We start from the raw sequence: 19,843 nt of genomic DNA on the forward strand, positions 1-19,843 counted from the left end.
TTTTCATTGTTTACAGTTTGTCCCAAGGAGGCAATTCCTCTCTCAGGCAGCGGGAAAATAAGCAGTACAAACTACCCAAAGAGTAACTACACTGCGTTTAGAAATTGTACCTGGAACATTACCGCGCCAGCTGACAAAATTGTCAAGTTTACGTTTACTGACATTGTCTTCAGTGAGTGTTCAGCCAATAATTGTTCGGATTCTTGTTCTTATGTGGAGCTTTATGATGGTGGGTCAACAAGTTCGCCTTTGCTGGGGCGATTTTGCCAGGGGTCGTATTGGAATGAGACTCAGTTGTCGAGTGGAAACCAAATGTTTGTGATGTTCCATCCTGGAAAAGCAGTTGCTCGTGGATTTGAAGCGAAATATGAATCCACAACGACCGGTGGTGAGTACCCTCTCAAGTTTATTCTGAATATCGTCTTTTATAATCTCCAATTTTTCCTCTTACGCGAGTTTGGTCTTGATCAGTGGTGAAGCGCTGCCTAGAAAACTATGTGGCTTATTTTATTCCTGTAAAATTTTATTCACTACATGAAAGCTTGAGGGTACTGTTTGTGTCCGATGATGCAAACATGGATTATGACGAATTTGGGGCAACTTACAAGCTGTTGAACCACAGTCCTCCAAGTAAGTAGCATATATATATGATCGTCAGTCCGTCTTTTCCATGAAACATGCTTATGCAGCATCAAAATAAAAGAATACCAGCAAAAACAGCAAAAACAAAAAAACAAAAAAAAAAGATTCAACTAAGAATAGAGAACGCCATTTTTCAAGAAAGTGATTTGGGGTTAGGGGAGCATGTTTTTAAGAAATCATATGCCTGATTATTAAGGCTGCCTCCATGAAAGAAGAGCTGTTTTATATCGTTAGTATGAAGCAAAAATTTGAGACAGACGGGTCGCTTTTCCGATGGTTGCCTTGCTAGCTAATCCCATTAAGGAGGGGGGCATTGGGATTTTGGGCACACCAAGGTTTATTCCTGTAAAATTTTATTCACTCAACGAAAGCTTGAGGGTGCTGTTTGTGTCCGACGATACAATCATGGATTTTGACGGATTTGGGGCAACTTACAAGCTGTTGAACCACAGTCCTCCGAGTAAGTAGCATATATATATGATCGTCAGTCCGTCTTTTCCATGAAACATGCTTATGCAGCATCAAAATAAGAGAATAACTGCAAAAGGAGCGAAAAAAAAAAGATTCAACTAAGATAGAATAGTGAAAGCCATTTTTCAAGAAGGTGGTTAAAAGAACATGTTATTAAGAAATCATATGCCTGATGACTAAGGCTACCTCCATAAAAGAAGAGTTGTTTTATATTGTTAGTTTGAAGCAAAAATTTTAAACATACGGGTCGCTTTTCTGATGGTTGCCTTGCTAGCTAATCCCACTAAGGACGGGGGCATTGGGAATTTCGGTTCTACAGTTTGACTATTTTTTAGATCGGTTTTTCAGTTTTTTCGGTTTCTACGCCAAAAACTTCGCTTTTTCGGTTTTGGTATTCATCGTGATTTGCAGATTTTCCGTTTTTTAACATTTGGTTTTCGGTTTTCGCGAAAAATACTAACGGGTTTTCGGATTTGCTATGTGATGCAGTTTTGATTTTTCCTATTTGACCTATTTGGCAATTACGCGCCTCCACTGCTGATCTCGAATAGCTGCTAAACGCAAATGTTATCGAGTGGAATGCTTGACAAACCAATTGATATATCGCAGGGATCCCTAGGTAGCCTACGTGTAGCCGTACCCTCCCCCTCCCCCAAGGTGAGCTGGGGAGGGGAGGGTAAGCCTACACGTAGGGTACCGTTAGGCACAGAACATTGCCAGAGTTTCTTTATCGACGCCACCTCGAAGTTGGTGACCAAGTTACAGGCCACATGTGACTGATTGATTTAACATTTCAATGGAATCTCCAAACTTTCAGGTCTTAGTTCGAAAATAGAAATATTAGATGAGGGATTTTCGATGAAACTTTCCAGAGCTATCACTATTTGCGACTGCAAAATTGCAATCCTATTGAGGAATTTTGTGCGGATTTCCTTAATTTAACTGGGGTCCATTACCAGCTGCTGTGTCCGCAGAGACCACGCTCGAGGCCCTCGAGAGAGCATCTGTTAATTTAAGCAGATACTAGAAGATACGAATGCCAAGTCCATGGCATTCTTAAATCCTGTAATGAAATTAGTGTAGCTTACTCTGTATGCTCCACCTGTCACCACTGTTTTGGATCGATCAGGGTTTTAATAAATGCAATGTGAAAATGTATCAGTTTTGACAGTTTTGCATGCGGTTTTCGGTTTTGATCGAATATTTTTTCCGGTTTTTTGGTGTTGGATGATTTTCTCTACGGTTTTGCGGTTTCTAAAAGGCCTCAATGCCTCCCTCATTAAGAATATCTGTTAAGGTGCTTTCCCTTTCAAGTGACATTCGACCGGAACAAAAGTGGAAGGAATGATAGCAATGGTTTTTTCTCCTCTCAGATATTTCAACGGAAATATTTTTATTCTAGTTTGTCCGAGGGAAGTAATTCCTCTCTCTGGTAGCGGAAAGATAAGCAGCCCGAACTACCCAATGAGTAACTACACCATGTATACCAATTGTACGTGGAAAATAACAGGATCTGCCAGTCAAAAGATAAAGTTTACCTTCACTGACTTTGCCCTTAGTCCATGTGCAGCCGATTGTAATTCGGATTCTTGCTCCTATGTTGAGCTTTACGATGGTGGCTCAACAAGTTCTCCTTTTCTAACGCGATTTTGTAATGGGTCGATCCTGAATGAGACATTGTCTAAGGGAAACGAAATGTTCGTGAGGTTCCATTCGGGAAAAACAGCTGATCGCGGATTTGAGGCAGAATATCATGTGTCTTACGATGGACAAAAAGGAAAGAAATTAGAAAAATAGCCCTGAACACTGAACATTATGAATGATTTTTCAGCTCGATTAAATCTATGAGCACAAAGCTACTTGTAGAGCGACTGCGTGTGAATGTGTGTGTGTGGTTTTTTTTTTTACTTTTACGGTCTTACGAAAGAAACGAAAGAAGAAGGGTTGCAAACTCGAATAGGAAGTTTAGGTGGGAAAGGGCAGGGTCGAATCCTGTTCCTTATCGTCTTAATCTCCTCTTGATCGACATTTAATTTTTTCTGGATCCCAGAATCTGTCAGTTTTGACCTTGCGTCTTCCATGGATAAAGCTGCAAGTGTGTACGTCAAGTGTGTGTGTATTTGCTCAGTTATATGTTAAAACTGACAACCTTTATTCGTATAGGTAATCACATGATTTCGAGTGCAATTTGGAATAAATAAGCACGAGTAACTTTTTCAAAGAAAACAAAACTGCATGAGCCCGTAGGGTGAGTGCAATTTGTGGTCTTTGAAAAAAATTCCACCTGCTTTTTTATTCCTGGTAATATACATGAAAAAATTGCTCAGTTCTGATTGGTAAAGATAAATGCAGTTTTTAGGTAATTCGATGCAGACGAGGGTTAATTCAGTGCAAAGAAAGTAACAAACCAGACATTCTGGTTGGTCAATAATCAAAGAAACACACAGATAGCCAATCAAATGCGAGCCTGTAAAGCCTGTATATTCACGTCGGAAGGTATCCTTGGGTTGATTTTTATCATCTTCGAAGGGAATTTATATGAGATATTTTCATTTAACCACATTTAAACGTTTTTTAATAACTTTCTTTTTTGCATTTGACTCATATAAATTAGGTGTTACAGGGTAATTTAGTTGATAACGGAAATTGGCCACCGTAAGGAGTTTCAAAGCTGTCGTTACTAGGGTTAGCCCTTTATCAGCCCTTCGTTAGGCATTGGCTCTGACGAAAGGCTAACACTGGAAATACTTGTATGCGGACAAAAATCTGAAAGATCTGGAGACAATAGTCAACAATGAGCTACAAAACCTTTACAACTGGTTGACAGCCAACAAACTAACTCTTAACATTAAAAAGTCCAAATTGTAATTTTTCATCCTTATCAAAAGCGACTCGCTTACCAACCAAAACTTTCCATGTTTGATAATGTAAAGAATAAATATGTTCGTCCTTAGTCTAAAGTTTATATAAAATACCTGGGCGTTCTTAATAATCAGAATCTCTCTTGGAAATACCATATTGATTCTATTGTTACAAAGTTAGTAAAAATGTTGGGCTGCTTGCAAAGCTACGCCATTCTGTACCTCGACCATTACGACTAAATATCCATGTATAAGTCGCTAATTCATCCTTATTTAACCTATGGTCTTGCTGCCTGGGGTCAGGCATGCAAGACTTATCTTAACAAAATTCTAATTCTTCAGAAAAAAACCGTCTTCGTTTGCTGTACTTCGCAGACTGGCACGACCATGCAACTCCTTTATTTCTCGAAGTTAACGTGCTTCCAATAACTTTTCTAGTCCGTGTCAACCTTAATGCACGATATCAATAATGATAAAGCCCCAGCAAACATGTTAAATTTATTTCAGAAAACGTCTGATATTCACTCATACAATACACGATCGTCTACGTTATCATTTAAGAGTCAGTGACTCCTTGTCTTTAATTTGTGTTATTCATGTACTTATCTTACCCCGTCACGATTAGCTTTCCAGCCATTTTCTTTTTTTGTACAAAGAACAAAGAATAAATTTTAAAGAATTGAATAAATTAAATTGAAGACTGAAGTGCCTCGTTTACAGAACCTGTTTCATGTTACGTTTGGACGTGACGACGAAGTAGCAAGTTGCAAATGAAATATCCGATGAACTTATTTCACGCACTGACTTGTTACGGAGAATTTTAGGGAGTGCTTCTGAAACCACACCTCAAGCACGTGACAGTTCACAGTTTGACGAAACTACCGTGAATATTATCTGAACAAATGAGCATAAGAAGCAGGAGAAATGAAAACGGTGATCGAGCTATTTACACTCATACATTCATCCTGGGTTTCCTGACATTTTGTCGTGCGTACTGAAAATGTCAGCGTGCCCAAAGCTGTGGTTAAATGCAGATACTCTAATTTTTATACTTTGCTATGCATGTAAAATTTGAGCTTAGATGATCAGATGGTAACTGTAGCTTTGGTTGAGTGGGAAGCGTGTAAATCAGCTCGTTTTAACCGAAATAACTACAACTAATAGAATAACTTATATGGTATAAATTGTGGCTATAATTTCTGCTTGGGCGTCTTTGCTTCGTGGAAAGTATTTCGTAAATGAACTTATTTTTTTCTCAACGATCCAATAACTGATGGTGATCTTTCCTTCACAGCCGGCAACTCATCTGAAGTCAACCTAAATGATTGGAGTGGATATTTTTGGAGCCCTAATTTTCCCAACAACTTCCCAACAAACAGAAAATCCACATGGAATATCACGGTACCCAGTGGGAAAATTATCAAACTGATCTTTTTTAACTTCACCCTGGAAGCAGGTGAAAACCATGACTGCGCTGGAGTAGCATCAACGAGTGCCCGTGTTTTTATATCAAACGTTGCTTCCCATGATGGAAACCCTGGTGACTTTAAGATTTGTGGTCAAAAGCTTCCTTCTCCTGTTTACTCAGATGGAAATTTCCTTCAAGTGACATTTGAATCCCACAACACCGTAAACAAAGGATTCAATGCCTCTTTTGAGGCGATAGATAGAGACACACGTAAGTGTTTTTGATCGTGTATATTGTGATTTTTTTATAAAAAAAATAAAGGTATTCTCTTTGTCTCTCTCTCCAAGCTGGTTTAGTGATGTTCTATCTAAAAAGGCATCCAGTGTGATGCTGTCAATCTGACAGCCCCGATACCTCGTTCATAAGGAGCCTCATGACCAGTGAGTGTAAGAGAGACAGAGAGACAGAGAGACAGATATAGGGGGAGACAGACAGACAGACAGACAGACAGACAGACAGACAGAGAAAGAGAGACAGGGAGATAGACGGGAAGACAGAAAGACAGACAGAGACAGCGAAAGAGAAAGAAGCTTTGAGCGCACATTTCATTATCGCAAATAAACGAAAGCTTGTTTTACGTGAACTCAGTAATTACAGTAGATAAGAGACATTGTCCTCAACCTCACGTAGACTTTTTAAATTTTTTCAGTGTGTCCTACAGATATGATCCTCGATGAAATATCAGGTTATTTGTCCTCTCCGTTTAATCCAAGAAACTATCCATTCAACCAGACATGTAGCTGGAAGATTATAGGGAAACAAGGATACCGTGTTGAGCTCACAATACAAGACTATTATCTTCAACGTTGTGGTGGCGCTGCGTGCTCGTGTGATTTTATGGAAGTTCAGAATAGCTTCAGTGGTCAAGTGCTACCTGGAAAACTGTGTGGCACACCAAGGAATATTCCTGTAAAATTTTATTCACTGCATGAAAGCTTGAGGGTGCTGTTTGTGTCCGATGATACAAACATGGATTATAACGGATTTAGGGCAACTTACAAGCTGTTGAACCACAGTCCTCCAAGTAAGTAGCATATATATATGATCGTCAGTCCGTCTTTTCCATGAAACATGCTTATGCAGCATCAAAATAAGAGAATAACTGCAAAAGGAGCAAAAAAAAAAAAGATTCAACTAAGATGGAATAGAGAACGCCATTTTTCAAGAAAGTGGTTAAGGGAACATGTTATCCAGAAATCATATGCCTGATGACTAAGGCTACCTCCATAAAAGAAGAGCTGTTTTATATTGTTAGTATGAAGCAAAAATTTTAAACACACGGGTCGCTTTTCCGATGGTTGCCTTGCTAGCTAATCCCATTAAGGAGGGGAGCATTGGGATATTCGGTTCTGTAGCTTTGACTATTTTTTAGATCGGTTTTTTCGGTTTCTACGCCAAAAACGTCGCTTTTTCGGTTTTGGTGTTCATCGCGGTTTGCAGATTTTCCGTTCTTTAGCGTTTGGTTTTCGGTTTTCGCGAAAAATACTAACGGGTTTTCGGATTTGATATCTGATGCGGTTTTGATTTTTCCTATTTGACCTATTTGGCAATTACGCACCTCCACTGCTGATCTCGAATAGCTGCTGAACGCAAATGTTATCGAGTGGAATACTTGACAAACCAATTGAAATATCGCAGGGATCCCTAGGTAGCCTACGTGTAGCCGTACCCTCCCCCTCCCCCAAGGTGAGCTGGGGAGGGGAGGGTAAGCCTACACGTAGGTAGATCGAATTTTTTTTCCGGCTTTTTGGTGTTGGATGATTTTTTTCTACGGTTTTGCGGTTTCTAAATGGCCTCAATGCCTCCCTCATTAAGAATATCTGTTAAGGTGCCTTCCCTCTCAAGTGACATTCGACCAGAACAAAAGAGGAAGGAATGATAGCAATGGTTTTTTCTCCTCTCAGATATTTCAACGGAAATATTTTTATTCCAGTTTGTCCAAAGGAAGTAGTTCCTCTCTCTAGTAACGGAAAGATAAGCAGCCCGAACTACCCAATGAGTAACTACGACATGTCTACCAATTGTACGTGGAAAATAACAGGATCTCCCAGTCAAAAGATAAAGTTTGCCTTCACTGACTTTGCCCTTAGTCCATGTGCAGCCGATTGTAATTCGGATTCTTGCTCCTATGTTGAGCTTTACGATGGTGGCTCAACAAGCTCTCCTTTTCTAGCGCGATTTTGTGATGGATCGATCCTGAATGAGACTTTGTCTAAGGGACACGAAATGTTCGTGAGGTTCCATTCGGGAAAAACAGTTGATCGGGGATTTGAGGCAGAATATTATGTGGACGATGGACAAAAAGGTAAGAAATTAGAAAAATAGCCCTTAACACTGCACATTATGAATGATTTTTCAGCTCGATTAAATCTATGAGCACAAAGCTAGACTACTTGTAGAGCGACTGCGTGTGAATGTGTGTGTGTGGCTTTTTTTTTTTACTGTTACGGTCTTACGAAAGAAACGAAAGAAGAAGGGTTGCAAACTCGAATAGGAAGTTTAGGTGTGAAAGGACAGGGTCGAATCCTGTTCCTTATCGTCTTAATCTCCTCTTGATCAACATTTATTTTTTCTGGATCCCACAATCTGTCAGTTTTGACCTTGCGTCTTCCATGGATAAAGCTGCAAGTGTGTATGTCCTTCTTTCGTAACTGAAGACAGCAAGTTTTACCCGAAATGGCGATAAATGATGCTTCATTTTAAGAAATCATCCCTGAAAAGATAACAACGTGAAGAAAATCAATTCTGCTATTTATAGTAAATGCCTTTAATTTTACTGTTTAAGGTAAGAAGTATTGCCAAAGGAAACCGGATCTTGTCGCGGCCATTTACGGAGGCGACGAAGTAATCCGCGGAGTCAACGAAACCATCATGATGAACGCATCATTATCATACGACCCTGATGTCGGACAAGGCAACCACTCAGGAATGAGCTTTACCTGGTATTATGGTGAGATCAATAATAACCTCTCCGGACGGGGTTGGAAAACAAAAGATGTCTTCACAGGAGTAAACGAGTCAACGATCCACTATTCTAGGAACGCCTCTGGTGTACAAATGATCTTAAATACTTCAGCCATGTCTCCAAACAAGACCTACATAGTGAAACTGGTCGTGACCAAGGACTGTCGCAATGCAAGCGCTTATCAAATCATCCATATAAAGAATTTTAACCCCTTTCAAATATCCCAAAGGTGCGAGTTTTTTCTCTTTGGTTGTTTTATTTTTCCTTTTTTATTGCCCTTTTTTTCAGATTAAAGGTGAAAATTGAACCTTAATTGTCTCTGCAAGACCTTAGGTTCTCATTGGATCGCTGAAGGAAAACAAAGGAAACTTTACAGCTCCCCTATTTGCGTAATTTCAGCCTCTCTGTCGAGTGCGCCCCAAAAGATACGTCCGAAGTCGTTTATGGTTCACTTCCACGCTCAGCTACTCAGCAGGGAACGTGCCTGTCTCACAAATTAAAAATAACAATCATTTATGATATTTGTTTTTCAATGTTTTTATATTTTCAGTTTCCTTATAAACCATGGACTCAAGGTCGTCAGTCCGTCAGTTAAGCTCAGTGTCCAGGCGCAATGCCACGGATCACAGTGCTCTGAAATATCTTCCTATGAATGGATTCTCTACGAGCTCTACAGGTCCAATTCGTCAGTTGTATGGAGGAAGCAGGATTTACAGCCTATCACTGACACGCCGCTCGGTTCAAGCTACATAGTAATCAAGGAAGGATCCCTTACTGGTGGAAAGAACTACCGCTTGAAACTATTCGCGACAACTAGAGACGGTTTACAAGGGATGAGCGCTTACGACTTCACCACCGCGTTACCCCCTACAGGGGGGATATGTGGGATAAATCCGTCAAGCGGCATCTCACTAAAAACCAATTTCAACCTGACTTGTATTGACTGGAAAAGTGATCAGAATCCTCTATCCTACAAATTTCATTATCAACTAGAGAATGGTGTGCGCAGCATGCTATATCATGGCTTGAACAACAGTGTTATCTCTTGGCTACCGTCCGGCGACATTTTAACAGACTATTCTATAAAGCTCATCCTTACAGTGACTGATAAAGTCGGTGCGTCTGCCCCTGCCGTTTACCTATTGGTCAAGGTAGGCTGTTAATTTCTGATAGCGCAGTTTTCAATTGACAGCCAATCATAGCAAAGGTCTGAGTGATTATTACCAATGAAGACCTAAAGTAAAAACAGGCAAACTATCAGTAGCGCAGGAAAACACGGGCGACCAGAGAAGAGAGTCCCGACTAATATGTGGCGCAGGAAAACACGGGCGACCATAGAAGACTAATATGTGACCCAGACAAAGAATATCCTGAAAGACCTATAGAGTTAAAATGGGACTCTTTAGAACTGAGAAGGCAATACCTTAGCCTAGTTCAAATGTATAAGATTATATTTGGTCACTGTGATATCAATTGCCATCATTACTTTGATATTATTGGAATAACTCGAACTAGAAGTAAGCATGAGTATAAAATAAGGCCTAAAGTTGCTCGTACAAATTATTTTAAATATTCTTTTTTTAATAGATATATTAACGATTGGAACTGTTTGCCTTCTGAAGTAATGTCATCCCCTAGCCTTCAGTCTTTTAAAGCTTCACTAATTAAGTACCTCCGCTCATAATTACCCCAAATACCAGTTTTTTTAAAATTTCTTTATTTTTTATTTTTATTTTTATTTTCGGAGGGTATGTCTTAGCATGGGAATTTAGTTTCCCCCTACTACCGTCCTGTCAACCATTTTTGTACTTTTGTTCGATGTATGGTTACGAACTGTGATTAAAGACCAAGTTTTTCGTTTGGCATCTGATCGGTTTAGAGCCAAGTTGTTCTTGGTCAAATTCGGCATACTAGCATCAGGGCATTTTATCAATCTTCTTTCCAAAACCCGTTTAATTTGACTCAAATCATCGAATAATAACCATATAAGAAGACTGAAGTTGGTCTTTGATTTTCCTTAGGTTAAGCCTCCACAGTCTTTGGGAATAAAAAACGTCTCTGGCATTCTCACAGCGAATGACAGCTCATTTAATGAAGCCATTAACAATGGAGACTTGGATAAAGCTGCACAAATAGCAAACTCTGTTCTCCAAATTATTTCAACTGATACTAAAATGGATTCACAAGATAAAGCTAGGGTAAGCAAAGCTTACAATAGTACACAATTTACATATAAGTTGTAGTTAGTTATTACTGCTCATTACACTGGCTAGCAAATATGACAACAGTAAAGCTCCTCCACTTCTGTTTGTTCCGGGCCATCCCAGTGATGATTCCCCATGTGTGATTTAAATATATCAACGCATCTGTCACACATTGTAGATTCAGTTTATAACTCAAGACACTGAAACGTACAAATCTTCTTGTGCTTGTAGATTCAAGATTTAGTCATCAAGAGGATTGTCTCGCTGAAAGTGAAAAGCATCTCAGCGCTGCTCCAAAGCTCCTCTGTGATTTTTTCTGCTCTACGGGTGGCGGAGAAAGTGTCTCACAAGTCACTGGTGAGTTAATTGTTATGAGCAGCTCATAATGCATTTGGAAGCAGTGGGTTGTCTTCATTAGTTTCATGTTCAATTCCCTGAAGGATATATTCAAGGTTTCGTTCGTAAAAATAATAGCGTCTAAATGACACTTTCGAATTCTGGTGCTGGTTTTAACTCTGTATAGTCAGTTCAACTCTGGTCTGATTGAATAGAATCAATTTGGTGATAGGGTAACTTTTACCTCGATAGCATACAACCAAAACGCAAAGGTGACAGTGCATTACATCCCCAATTATGGCGAGGCGTAATTCCTCATTCGACCTCAAAGCCTTACGGGGACTTCCATTATAACTGTCGAAAAGAGGCGATAATCGATCGAAAGTCCCTCTTCATCGTGGAAAAAAGGATGAAATGGCCATTTATGCAATTAATTGTTGTTTTAGTGTTTCTTTTAGAAAAAAACGCTGTTTAATTGTTGAATTCATATGTGTAGTGTAAGGGTGCAAAACCAACTGAACAATCGGCACATCCTGTAGTGGTAAAAAATAATCGAATATAAACGTTTTGTCGCACTTATAATTAACACTTAACAGGAATCATCCCTGACTGCTATTCGCTCGATGACCTCACTTCTCTGGAGGACTTCCTATTCTAAAAACGTAGCTGAAATTCCTCTGGTACCTCAATCTGCACACAACTTAGCTTTGTGTCTTGAAAAAGTGGTAAAAGCAGGAGCAGTGAGTGCGTCAAGTCATGAAAGTTTAAATATCCAGGAACAGGTATCAATCAGATAGGTTTTCAAAACTATAAGACGTATTTATGTCAGCTTATGACGTTTAGTCTACGTTAGCTATGTAAGCGAGTGAAGACACATTTCAAAAGGTTTTCATTGAGAGATGAACTCACTGTACATCTGGCCATGCCTTCCTGTCGTGTATCAGTCATCGGTTAACACAATAAAAAGTTTGGATTGTGAAAAGATTATTTTGAAATTGTACAACAAAGTTGTAATCAGTGTTGGCCAACCACAATGATTGCAATCAGGAGAATTTGCTACCAGAAAGAATTCTTATAATTGTTTTTAAATGATACTATACATTTGATTACGGTTGTTTGGGAGCGATAACGAGAATCTCCCAAATGCGACTAAAAATGCCGCTAAAACTGCAACTAATTGCGACTAAATGCGGCTAAAATTGCGACTAAAACTACGACAACACACACGCGAGAAATCGTAAGCGTAACTTGCTTACGACGGATTAACGTTAAATGTCTCAGCGCACACGCGGTAATTGCACGACACGCCAGTCCGGTACTTTCTTCTTAACAACGGTATAAATTTCTTTCTCAGCATTGCCGATGGCATAAGAGGACTTATCGTCCTTTAGATCTAAAGGACGATAAGTCTAAATCAAAGACGTAAGGTCTAATGCAGTGATGACTTAGCGTTCGCTCTAAAGCATGGACGTCTTTACTCGAAGAATTTCATCACCTCTAATATATTTGTTTTAGATTTGATTAAGTTGCTTTTGTTCTTTGATATTTCGTACAGGGTAAATCATTGGTAAATACTTCTATCAAGGTCCTTGGTGAAGTTTCGGCCGCAGTGCTGGCTCTAAAGGTGCCGGATGAAAATATGACATCGATCACAACGAGAGAACTGTCCATGACATTAGGGCGACACACCCCTGAGAGACTTGCAGGGTTGGAGATAAAAGGAGGAAATGGTCGGTTAATTTTCCCGCCGAACAGAACAGAACTAGTTCCCAAAAATAACGGAACACGTTTCGTTGATATTCAGGTAAGAGCACATTGTGCAATATTCTGGATCTCGCTCGCAAGAAGCCTTTTACCAATCTTGTTAACACCAAGTTGATCTTACATGAATATGAACTCGTTTAATTTTCACTAGGATTCGCAGAGCTTCCCTTTTCTAAGTCATACACGATTTTTTTTACAACTGATTTGAGGACTTTGGTGACTATCATCACATGAATTAAACAACCGCTGTACTTGATAATTCAATACTATTCTGTCAACAAGAATGACTTGATGTATTCCAACCGATTGTAGATGGTGTCTATTTCATTCAACCCATACACTTGGCACAGTACAAAAGAGCGAGTCAACTCTGATGTTCTAGTCCTGAACTTGAAAAACGACAACAGCGAAATGTTGGAAGTATCAAGTCTAGACGAAGAAATTGTCATTGTTGTGCCGTTAAAACCACAAACACCTTCCAAGGAGAAGTCATGGTATTTTATAAAGAAAGATGAGCTACGTTTCCACGAGATAAATGTCACGTACAAAAATACCCTACTGATACTGGAAATTTTACCGCAAGATCCAACTGTACATCTCCTTGTTTACATGCGCTTTGGTCAGCGGCCAACGACCCAAGAATATGACCTCAATGCTACTATCTCCCATAGCGGTAATTGCGTGTGGAAGCCAACTGCGCAAGGCAAAAAAGAAGGAGAAACGGAGTGCTCTTTGAATCCACTTACACCGATAGAAGCTTTAGCTAAACGTCCGGGAAAGTACTATCTTGGTTTCCTTAGCGTCGTAGTCAAAGACACCCTAGTCAGTGGCGCAGTTTATGACTCCAAAACATATCAGAACTACACTCTTAAGGTGACTTTAGGAAGCTGTGTGTTCTGGTCGGATAAGCATGAGATGTGGATAACAACTGGCTGTCGGGTGGGTGTTTAGTTATTTGAATAATTGGTTAATCTGTTTGAAAGTTTACAATAATATCTACACAATTCAGAGACTTCATGGATCCGTGTGTAATCTTGGACAAATATATGTGTTGATGATAATATGATGATATTCGTTTCATTGGAAAAATGGCGATGACAACTACTTTTAACTCAAATAGTTATTCTTTATAGTAAAATGCAGTAAACTTGATTACCATTTCTGGTGCCAACAGTATGATCTGAAAGATATGAGAACCAAAGCATTCTGTTTTTGTGAATATTTGCAGGTTTTAGCTGCAACAGATGGTTTTATAAACTGCAGTTGTAACCATCTGACAGCATTTGGAGGAAGTCTCTTAATTAAACCGAATTCTATCGACTTTGACAAGGTTCAAGTGGAGTTTAATAGGTTACCAGAGACTGGAAATATTGCAGTTATTGTGACGTTAGCTACGATCGTCTTCTGTTATACGATCGCACTCATTATTGTCAGGAAAACTGACAAACGCGACGGAAGAGATGTGAGTATGAAAACAAGGTTTTTTTTGCATCGGTTCATTGAGTGAGTTCTCCATTTAGAAAAATACATATAGATTTGTTTGAGGTCACATACATTTCAAAATATTCTCCAAAAACTATCGTACATTCGGAAAGTAGCTGGCGAGTGAGGAAAGAGAATTTGGCGAGTAGTGGCTTGTAGTTCCTGCCTATTATACTGGCTGTAACATAGGGAAGCAACGAAGGTCCTACATTCCCGTCTCCTCCGGGTCAGCTTGATAATGGTGCCTCACATGCGGTTTCAGGCTTTCAGCTCCTTTGCGCCGCAAGGCGTCGTGTGTTTCAGACTGCATGAGATCCTCCATGCCCGCCAAGGCCTGAAACCTGTTCTTCAGTTGCAGCACAAATATATTATTCACTTTGGAATCTTGGAGTTTCCCAGCATTCTGAAGCTCTCCTTATCTTACAGTAAATGGTTTTAACCCGAGGGTAACATGTAATAGTGTAGTTTGATCGTCCGGGTGAGTGTAGCCCTGACAAGGACTGTTGTCGGTAATGGTGACTGACGTTTCGACAACTTGAGCGGAAGTCATCATCAGAGTAAAGTGAAAGGTTGTTGTCAGTCGAATGTACTTAGTCCGGTTTGTATAAACTGATCGGTCAGTTTTGCAGAGAGAATAAGACATGTTTTTGGCTGACACGCCTCCTACATCGGTGAGACCGGCAGAAGCCTCACAACTAGACCGACTGAACACAAACGAGCGACTAGGAAAGGCGATGTCAACAATTACATTGCTGAACATCACCGACTTACGAACCACACTATTTACTGGGACTCTGCGCAATGCCTAACCTACAGCACCAACTACTTTCAACGACTGACCCTGGAAAGTTGGTTTACTAACTCGGAACAGACTTCCCTTAACAGGTGTCAACCACTACCGGCACCATACAAACGACTCATTCACGACATTAACATTATAAACGAACCGAACAGAACGACCTAACTTCACTAACAGATCGAAACCGACTAATCCCGACTGGCCTACGCCACTTGAGTCTTACAGCCAATAATATCACGGCAAAACTGACCAAAAAGTTTATAAAAACCGTATCACTTTGCTCTGATGATGACTTCCGCTCCGGTTGTCGAGACGTCAGTCACCATTACCGACAACAGTCCTTCTCAGGACTACACTCACCCGGAGGATCAAACTACACTATTACATCTCGTAATCTTATTTGTATCTTATCGCCCCCCACCCCCCCCCCCTCCACAAAAAAAGGGGAAAAGCGGAACAGCTAGTGATTAATAACGTGAAAGATATCTTTAACAGGCCTTTTTCTTTTTTTTAAGCTTGGTCTTCCGACACAACTTCCAGCCCCATCAAACTGTACATACGAGTACGAAATAGTGATCACTACAGGGGTCTGGAAGAACTCTGGCACAACTGCTCAAGTTGCCATGGAGATTTACGGTTCTGATGGAAATAGTGGCATTCTTCGGCTTTGCCAGGGAGAGCTTGGTGCAGATGATATGTCATTCTCTCGAAGTAATTCAGACCTCTTTGTACTTAATGTTAACAACTCACTTGGTGCAATACAAGAAGTGCGGATTGGTCATGATAACTCTGGTGACAGTCCCTCCTGGTTTTTAGAGGAAATTTTGATCCGTGACGTACAATCTGATCAGTCGTGGAAATTCATAGTCGGTCAGTGGTTCGCTCTTGAGCGCGGAGATGGGCGTATTGAGCGAATATTTGACTCAACTGCAACTCAACTAGATTTCAGCAGCGAGGTTGCAAGACTATGGCGGAGAGGCCTCGCACAGTCGCATCTTTGGATTTCAGTTGCAGCCAAGCCAATAAGAAGCCGCTTTACAAGAGTACAGCGGGTTTCTTGCTGCTTTTCATTGCTACTGGCATCTATGTTAGCTAACGCGATGTTCTATAAGCTAGATGGCAAATATGAACAGCCCATCCAAGTTGGACCGTTGAAATTCTCGTGGAGACAAGTTGTTACTGGTATTGAAAGTGCACTTATTGTGGCACCCATAAACATACTCATAGTGTTATTGTTTCGAAAAGGAGCCGAAAGGTCCAGAAGTAACGATAACCATTGTTTTAAAGCTGCTGTAATCCATTGTATCGCCTGGTTCGGGTTATTTTTTTCTTGTTGTGTTTCTGCCACATTTACAGTCTTCTACAGTTTGATTTGGGAAAAGACTGTTAGCGAGCAGTGGCTTTTCTCAGTGTTCGTCTCACTTGCGCAGGATGTGACCTTCACGGAACCAGTAAAATTGTTCTTTACAGCTTTGGTCCTCGCAGCCATTTTCAAAATAAAGGCTAAAAGATCAGAGGTACTAGAATGCGAAAATTCTAATCAAGGTAAAAGTAGCAGCTCGAAAGAAAGATTTTGGAAGCTGAAATTGTCAGATGTGGAAAAGATGAGAAGAAGCCAAGCCAAGAAAGAGAACCTGTCACGTTATTTCGCAGATTTGGGTATCTACTTGGTCTTCGTTTTCTTGCTGATGGTAGTGTGCTATGGAAACAAAAATGACCATCGGTACCTGATGACAAAATCAATCCGAGATGGCTTGCCAAACTTTAGTGATGTGAGTAAAGTTTGCTCGGCTATGAACTTATTCAAAAAGGAATTTACTCTACAGTTGTGCTCAGGATTAACCTCTCTTGCAGCATTCTCTGAATTGGATTCTTAAGACTGAAAAAATGGTAGAAGATTAAACTTTTCTGGCTCAAGAAGGAAAATATGTTGCTTATCGTTTTTCACGAACGGGCAAAACTATATTTTGCATTATTAACAAAATATTGTTAAAATATTCTTGTATCAAGGATTCCCAACGATAATCGCTATGTGATCATAGTGTCCGCACATACGTGCCAAAAGGCGACCAATTCAAGAAAACGAAGTAGGGCGCAAGTGTATAAGCATTCGTCTACCACGTGCTGATTAATCTCAATTCGCACGAGTACCTCTTTCTTTCGATTGCCTATCCATACTGATACAGTCACAAAGTTCAATTGACTTTTTGATTTTGAATCAATTTAGGTGGCAGACGACAAGATGTACTGGAGCTGGTTGCAAGATAATTTTATTCCTGGAGTGTTTTCTGGCAGATGGTACAACGGTCAAGAAGAGAAACAAACAACCTACATTGGAAATAAACATTCTCTACTTGTTGGAATGCCTCGAATAAGGCAACTCAGAGTGAAATCGAGTAAGTCTTTTCCTATTCTGTACTTTTAATAACAAGGCAAATTAAATATTTATCAAGGGTTACACACCATTTTACCCGATACATGTATTGCTAACACTGTATGAGGTGAATGAATAAAGGGGGTAAGTTTATATGGTAACTGTGGTGCTGCGTCGGTGGGAGAGTATAACAGGGTAATTTAGTATTATCAAGTGAGTTGTTAACGTTAATTGGCCACCGTAGAGAGTTTGAAAGCTGACGTTTCGAATGTTAGCCTTTCGTTAGTGAAATTAGCGAGGGGCTAACGCTCGAAATGTCAGCTTTGAAACTAATTACTATTAGAGATGCTTCGGCAAACACGAAGACTTATCTCAACAGAGAGCTACCTGTATCCCAACTTTAAAGTTGAGTTTTGCAGTCTCGTCAACTCTGTATGGAGAAAAGGCAGAGCACAAGTGAAAAAAATATCTCGGAACCAGACCACTTAAATAATTGTTGTTTAAATGGTTTCGTTGTTGATTGTCCTGGATTCCTATGTCAGGAAGGAAATACTTGCCCTTAATCAAAATCGGGAGTGAAATCCCACCCTGGCGAAAGTCATGGGGAACGGCCCAAAAGAGGCGACCATACTTAAAAAGAGATGGTACGTTAAGGCAAACGTTAGTATGAAATTTTCTCCTTTGCGCTTTTCAAACGTTTTGTCGCGCACAACAGAAGTGGGCATGTCTCCGTTTTTGATAAAGAATTGCGGCGTACCAGCACATACAATGAATCTCAAAATAACCTTCTGGTACTATCCATTTTTGTCAAAATTGCAGCTTCTTGTACCATTGCAATGTTCAAAGAATGCTACAAAGGGTATTCGAACACAGACGAAGACAAGACCGCCTGCTTTAAGCCGGGATGGAAGCCTGCTGATAACTCCACGAGTAACGACGAATTGCCACGACTTTGCCCGAAGCCATGGCGATATCAAAGTGCGAAGGAAACCGACACCGTAGCAAAGTGGGGACGGTTGTCATTTTATCATGGAGAAGGATTTATAGCAGATCTTGGGAACGACTACCAAACAGGACATCGCATAATAACAAATTTAAAAAAAAGTTGTTGGTTAGACAAGCAAACAAGAGTTGTCGTCGCAGAGTTTTCCTCGTTTAATCCCTCAGTGAATATTTTAGGTGTTGCCACATACTTCTACGAAGTTGAGGCGTCGGGATTCAAAGTCGCCTCGACACAAATTGATGTCATTTCTCGTGATTCTTCGGATACAGCTTCATTTCAGTTTTACTTGATCTGCCTTTTTCTATTTATTTTACTCGTTATTCTGCATTTTGGAAGAGAGATCTTCAGAATTTATAGTCATCGCTCTCGTTATTTCCAGTCCGTGTGGCATTGGGTGGAGATGCTCCAAGCTGTTTTTTCTGTGTTAGCCGTTGTAATTTACCTTATACGACAACGTAGAGTAAATACAGCGACGGGAAAGTTGCAAGAAAACATTGACGCAAACATCAGTTTTCAAGAAGCTATAATTTGGCAGGAAGCAGACAATGCTGCACTTGGAGTCCTAATTTTTATTGTCACTGTAAAGCTCTTGAGAATCATTCGGTTGAATAGGCAAGTTGTTGTATTCTCCAAAGCATTGAAGATATCAGCGCGATCCTTGTCATCGTTTAGCATTGTTCTATTGACTTTCTTTATTGCATTTCTGCACTTCGGTGTTTTGATGTTTGGCACTGGATTTGAGCGCTATTCTTCTGTGCGTAAAGCAACTTATTTCCAACTCGAGCTAACTCTAGGGCGAGTGAAAGCTAGACCAATCAATGAACTGTCCGAGACTCACAAAATGTACGCCAAAATCTTCTCCTTCTTAATTCTTTCAACCCTTACTATTGTCTGCATGAATTTTTTCATCGGTATGATAAACGATGCACTTCTGGAAGCAAAGAACACCGCTGGCCAAAGTGTACTGCACGAACTTGTTAATAAAGATCCTTGCATAAGCTCGAAGGACAGAAAAGCATTTTTCGATGTGATCAGTCACAAGCTGCGACAGTCGAAGGCCTCACGAACGCTAGACGAGATGGAGAAAAGTGAGATGATGGTTTTAAGGGAAATAAAAGCAGAGAAACAGCCAAGCAACGTGGAGAGAAAATCATTCTTTGATAAGACAAGCAGAATGTTAAAAGCGATAAGAAGTATCAACTATAACGGACAAAGCAAGGGCAAAGGTAGAAAGAACGTAAGATTTCAGGAGGATGTCGTTGACTCTTTTCTTCGGAAATTAGATAAAAAGAAGAATGACTTGTTTCAACATCTAGATAGAGTTATTACAGGGTTTTCAGAGGAGGAAGAGGACATTTATCATTTGCTGAGCTACGTTAAAGGCTCACTCGGACCACGATGAAAAAGAAAAAAAGATAATTAAAAATAATAATTAAATAATTAAAAAAGATAATTAAGATAAAATTAATCAAAT

The 19,843-nt window shown here is 40.0% G+C and overlaps 1 protein-coding gene across 1 annotated transcript; it reads left to right on the top strand.

Annotated features, from left to right (window-relative positions):
* Positions 1–200: 200 nt before the first annotated feature.
* On the top strand, positions 201–19,771 carry LOC136280866 (polycystin-1-like protein 2). Its single transcript, XM_066166601.1, has 12 exons — positions 201–388; positions 8,228–8,642; positions 8,958–9,558; positions 10,429–10,605; positions 10,843–10,968; positions 11,544–11,729; positions 12,503–12,751; positions 13,024–13,650; positions 13,940–14,173; positions 15,508–16,764; positions 17,220–17,388; positions 18,186–19,771. The coding sequence occupies exons 1-12, from the start codon at positions 313–315 to the stop codon at positions 19,769–19,771; spliced, it is 5,703 nt and encodes a 1,900-aa protein (XP_066022698.1). The 5' UTR covers positions 201–312.
* Positions 19,772–19,843: the final 72 nt, after the last annotated feature.

The sequence above is a fragment of the Pocillopora verrucosa genome, chromosome 5 (genome assembly GCF_036669915.1).
Source record: "Pocillopora verrucosa isolate sample1 chromosome 5, ASM3666991v2, whole genome shotgun sequence".
Taxonomy (NCBI): Eukaryota; Metazoa; Cnidaria; class Anthozoa; order Scleractinia; family Pocilloporidae; genus Pocillopora; species Pocillopora verrucosa.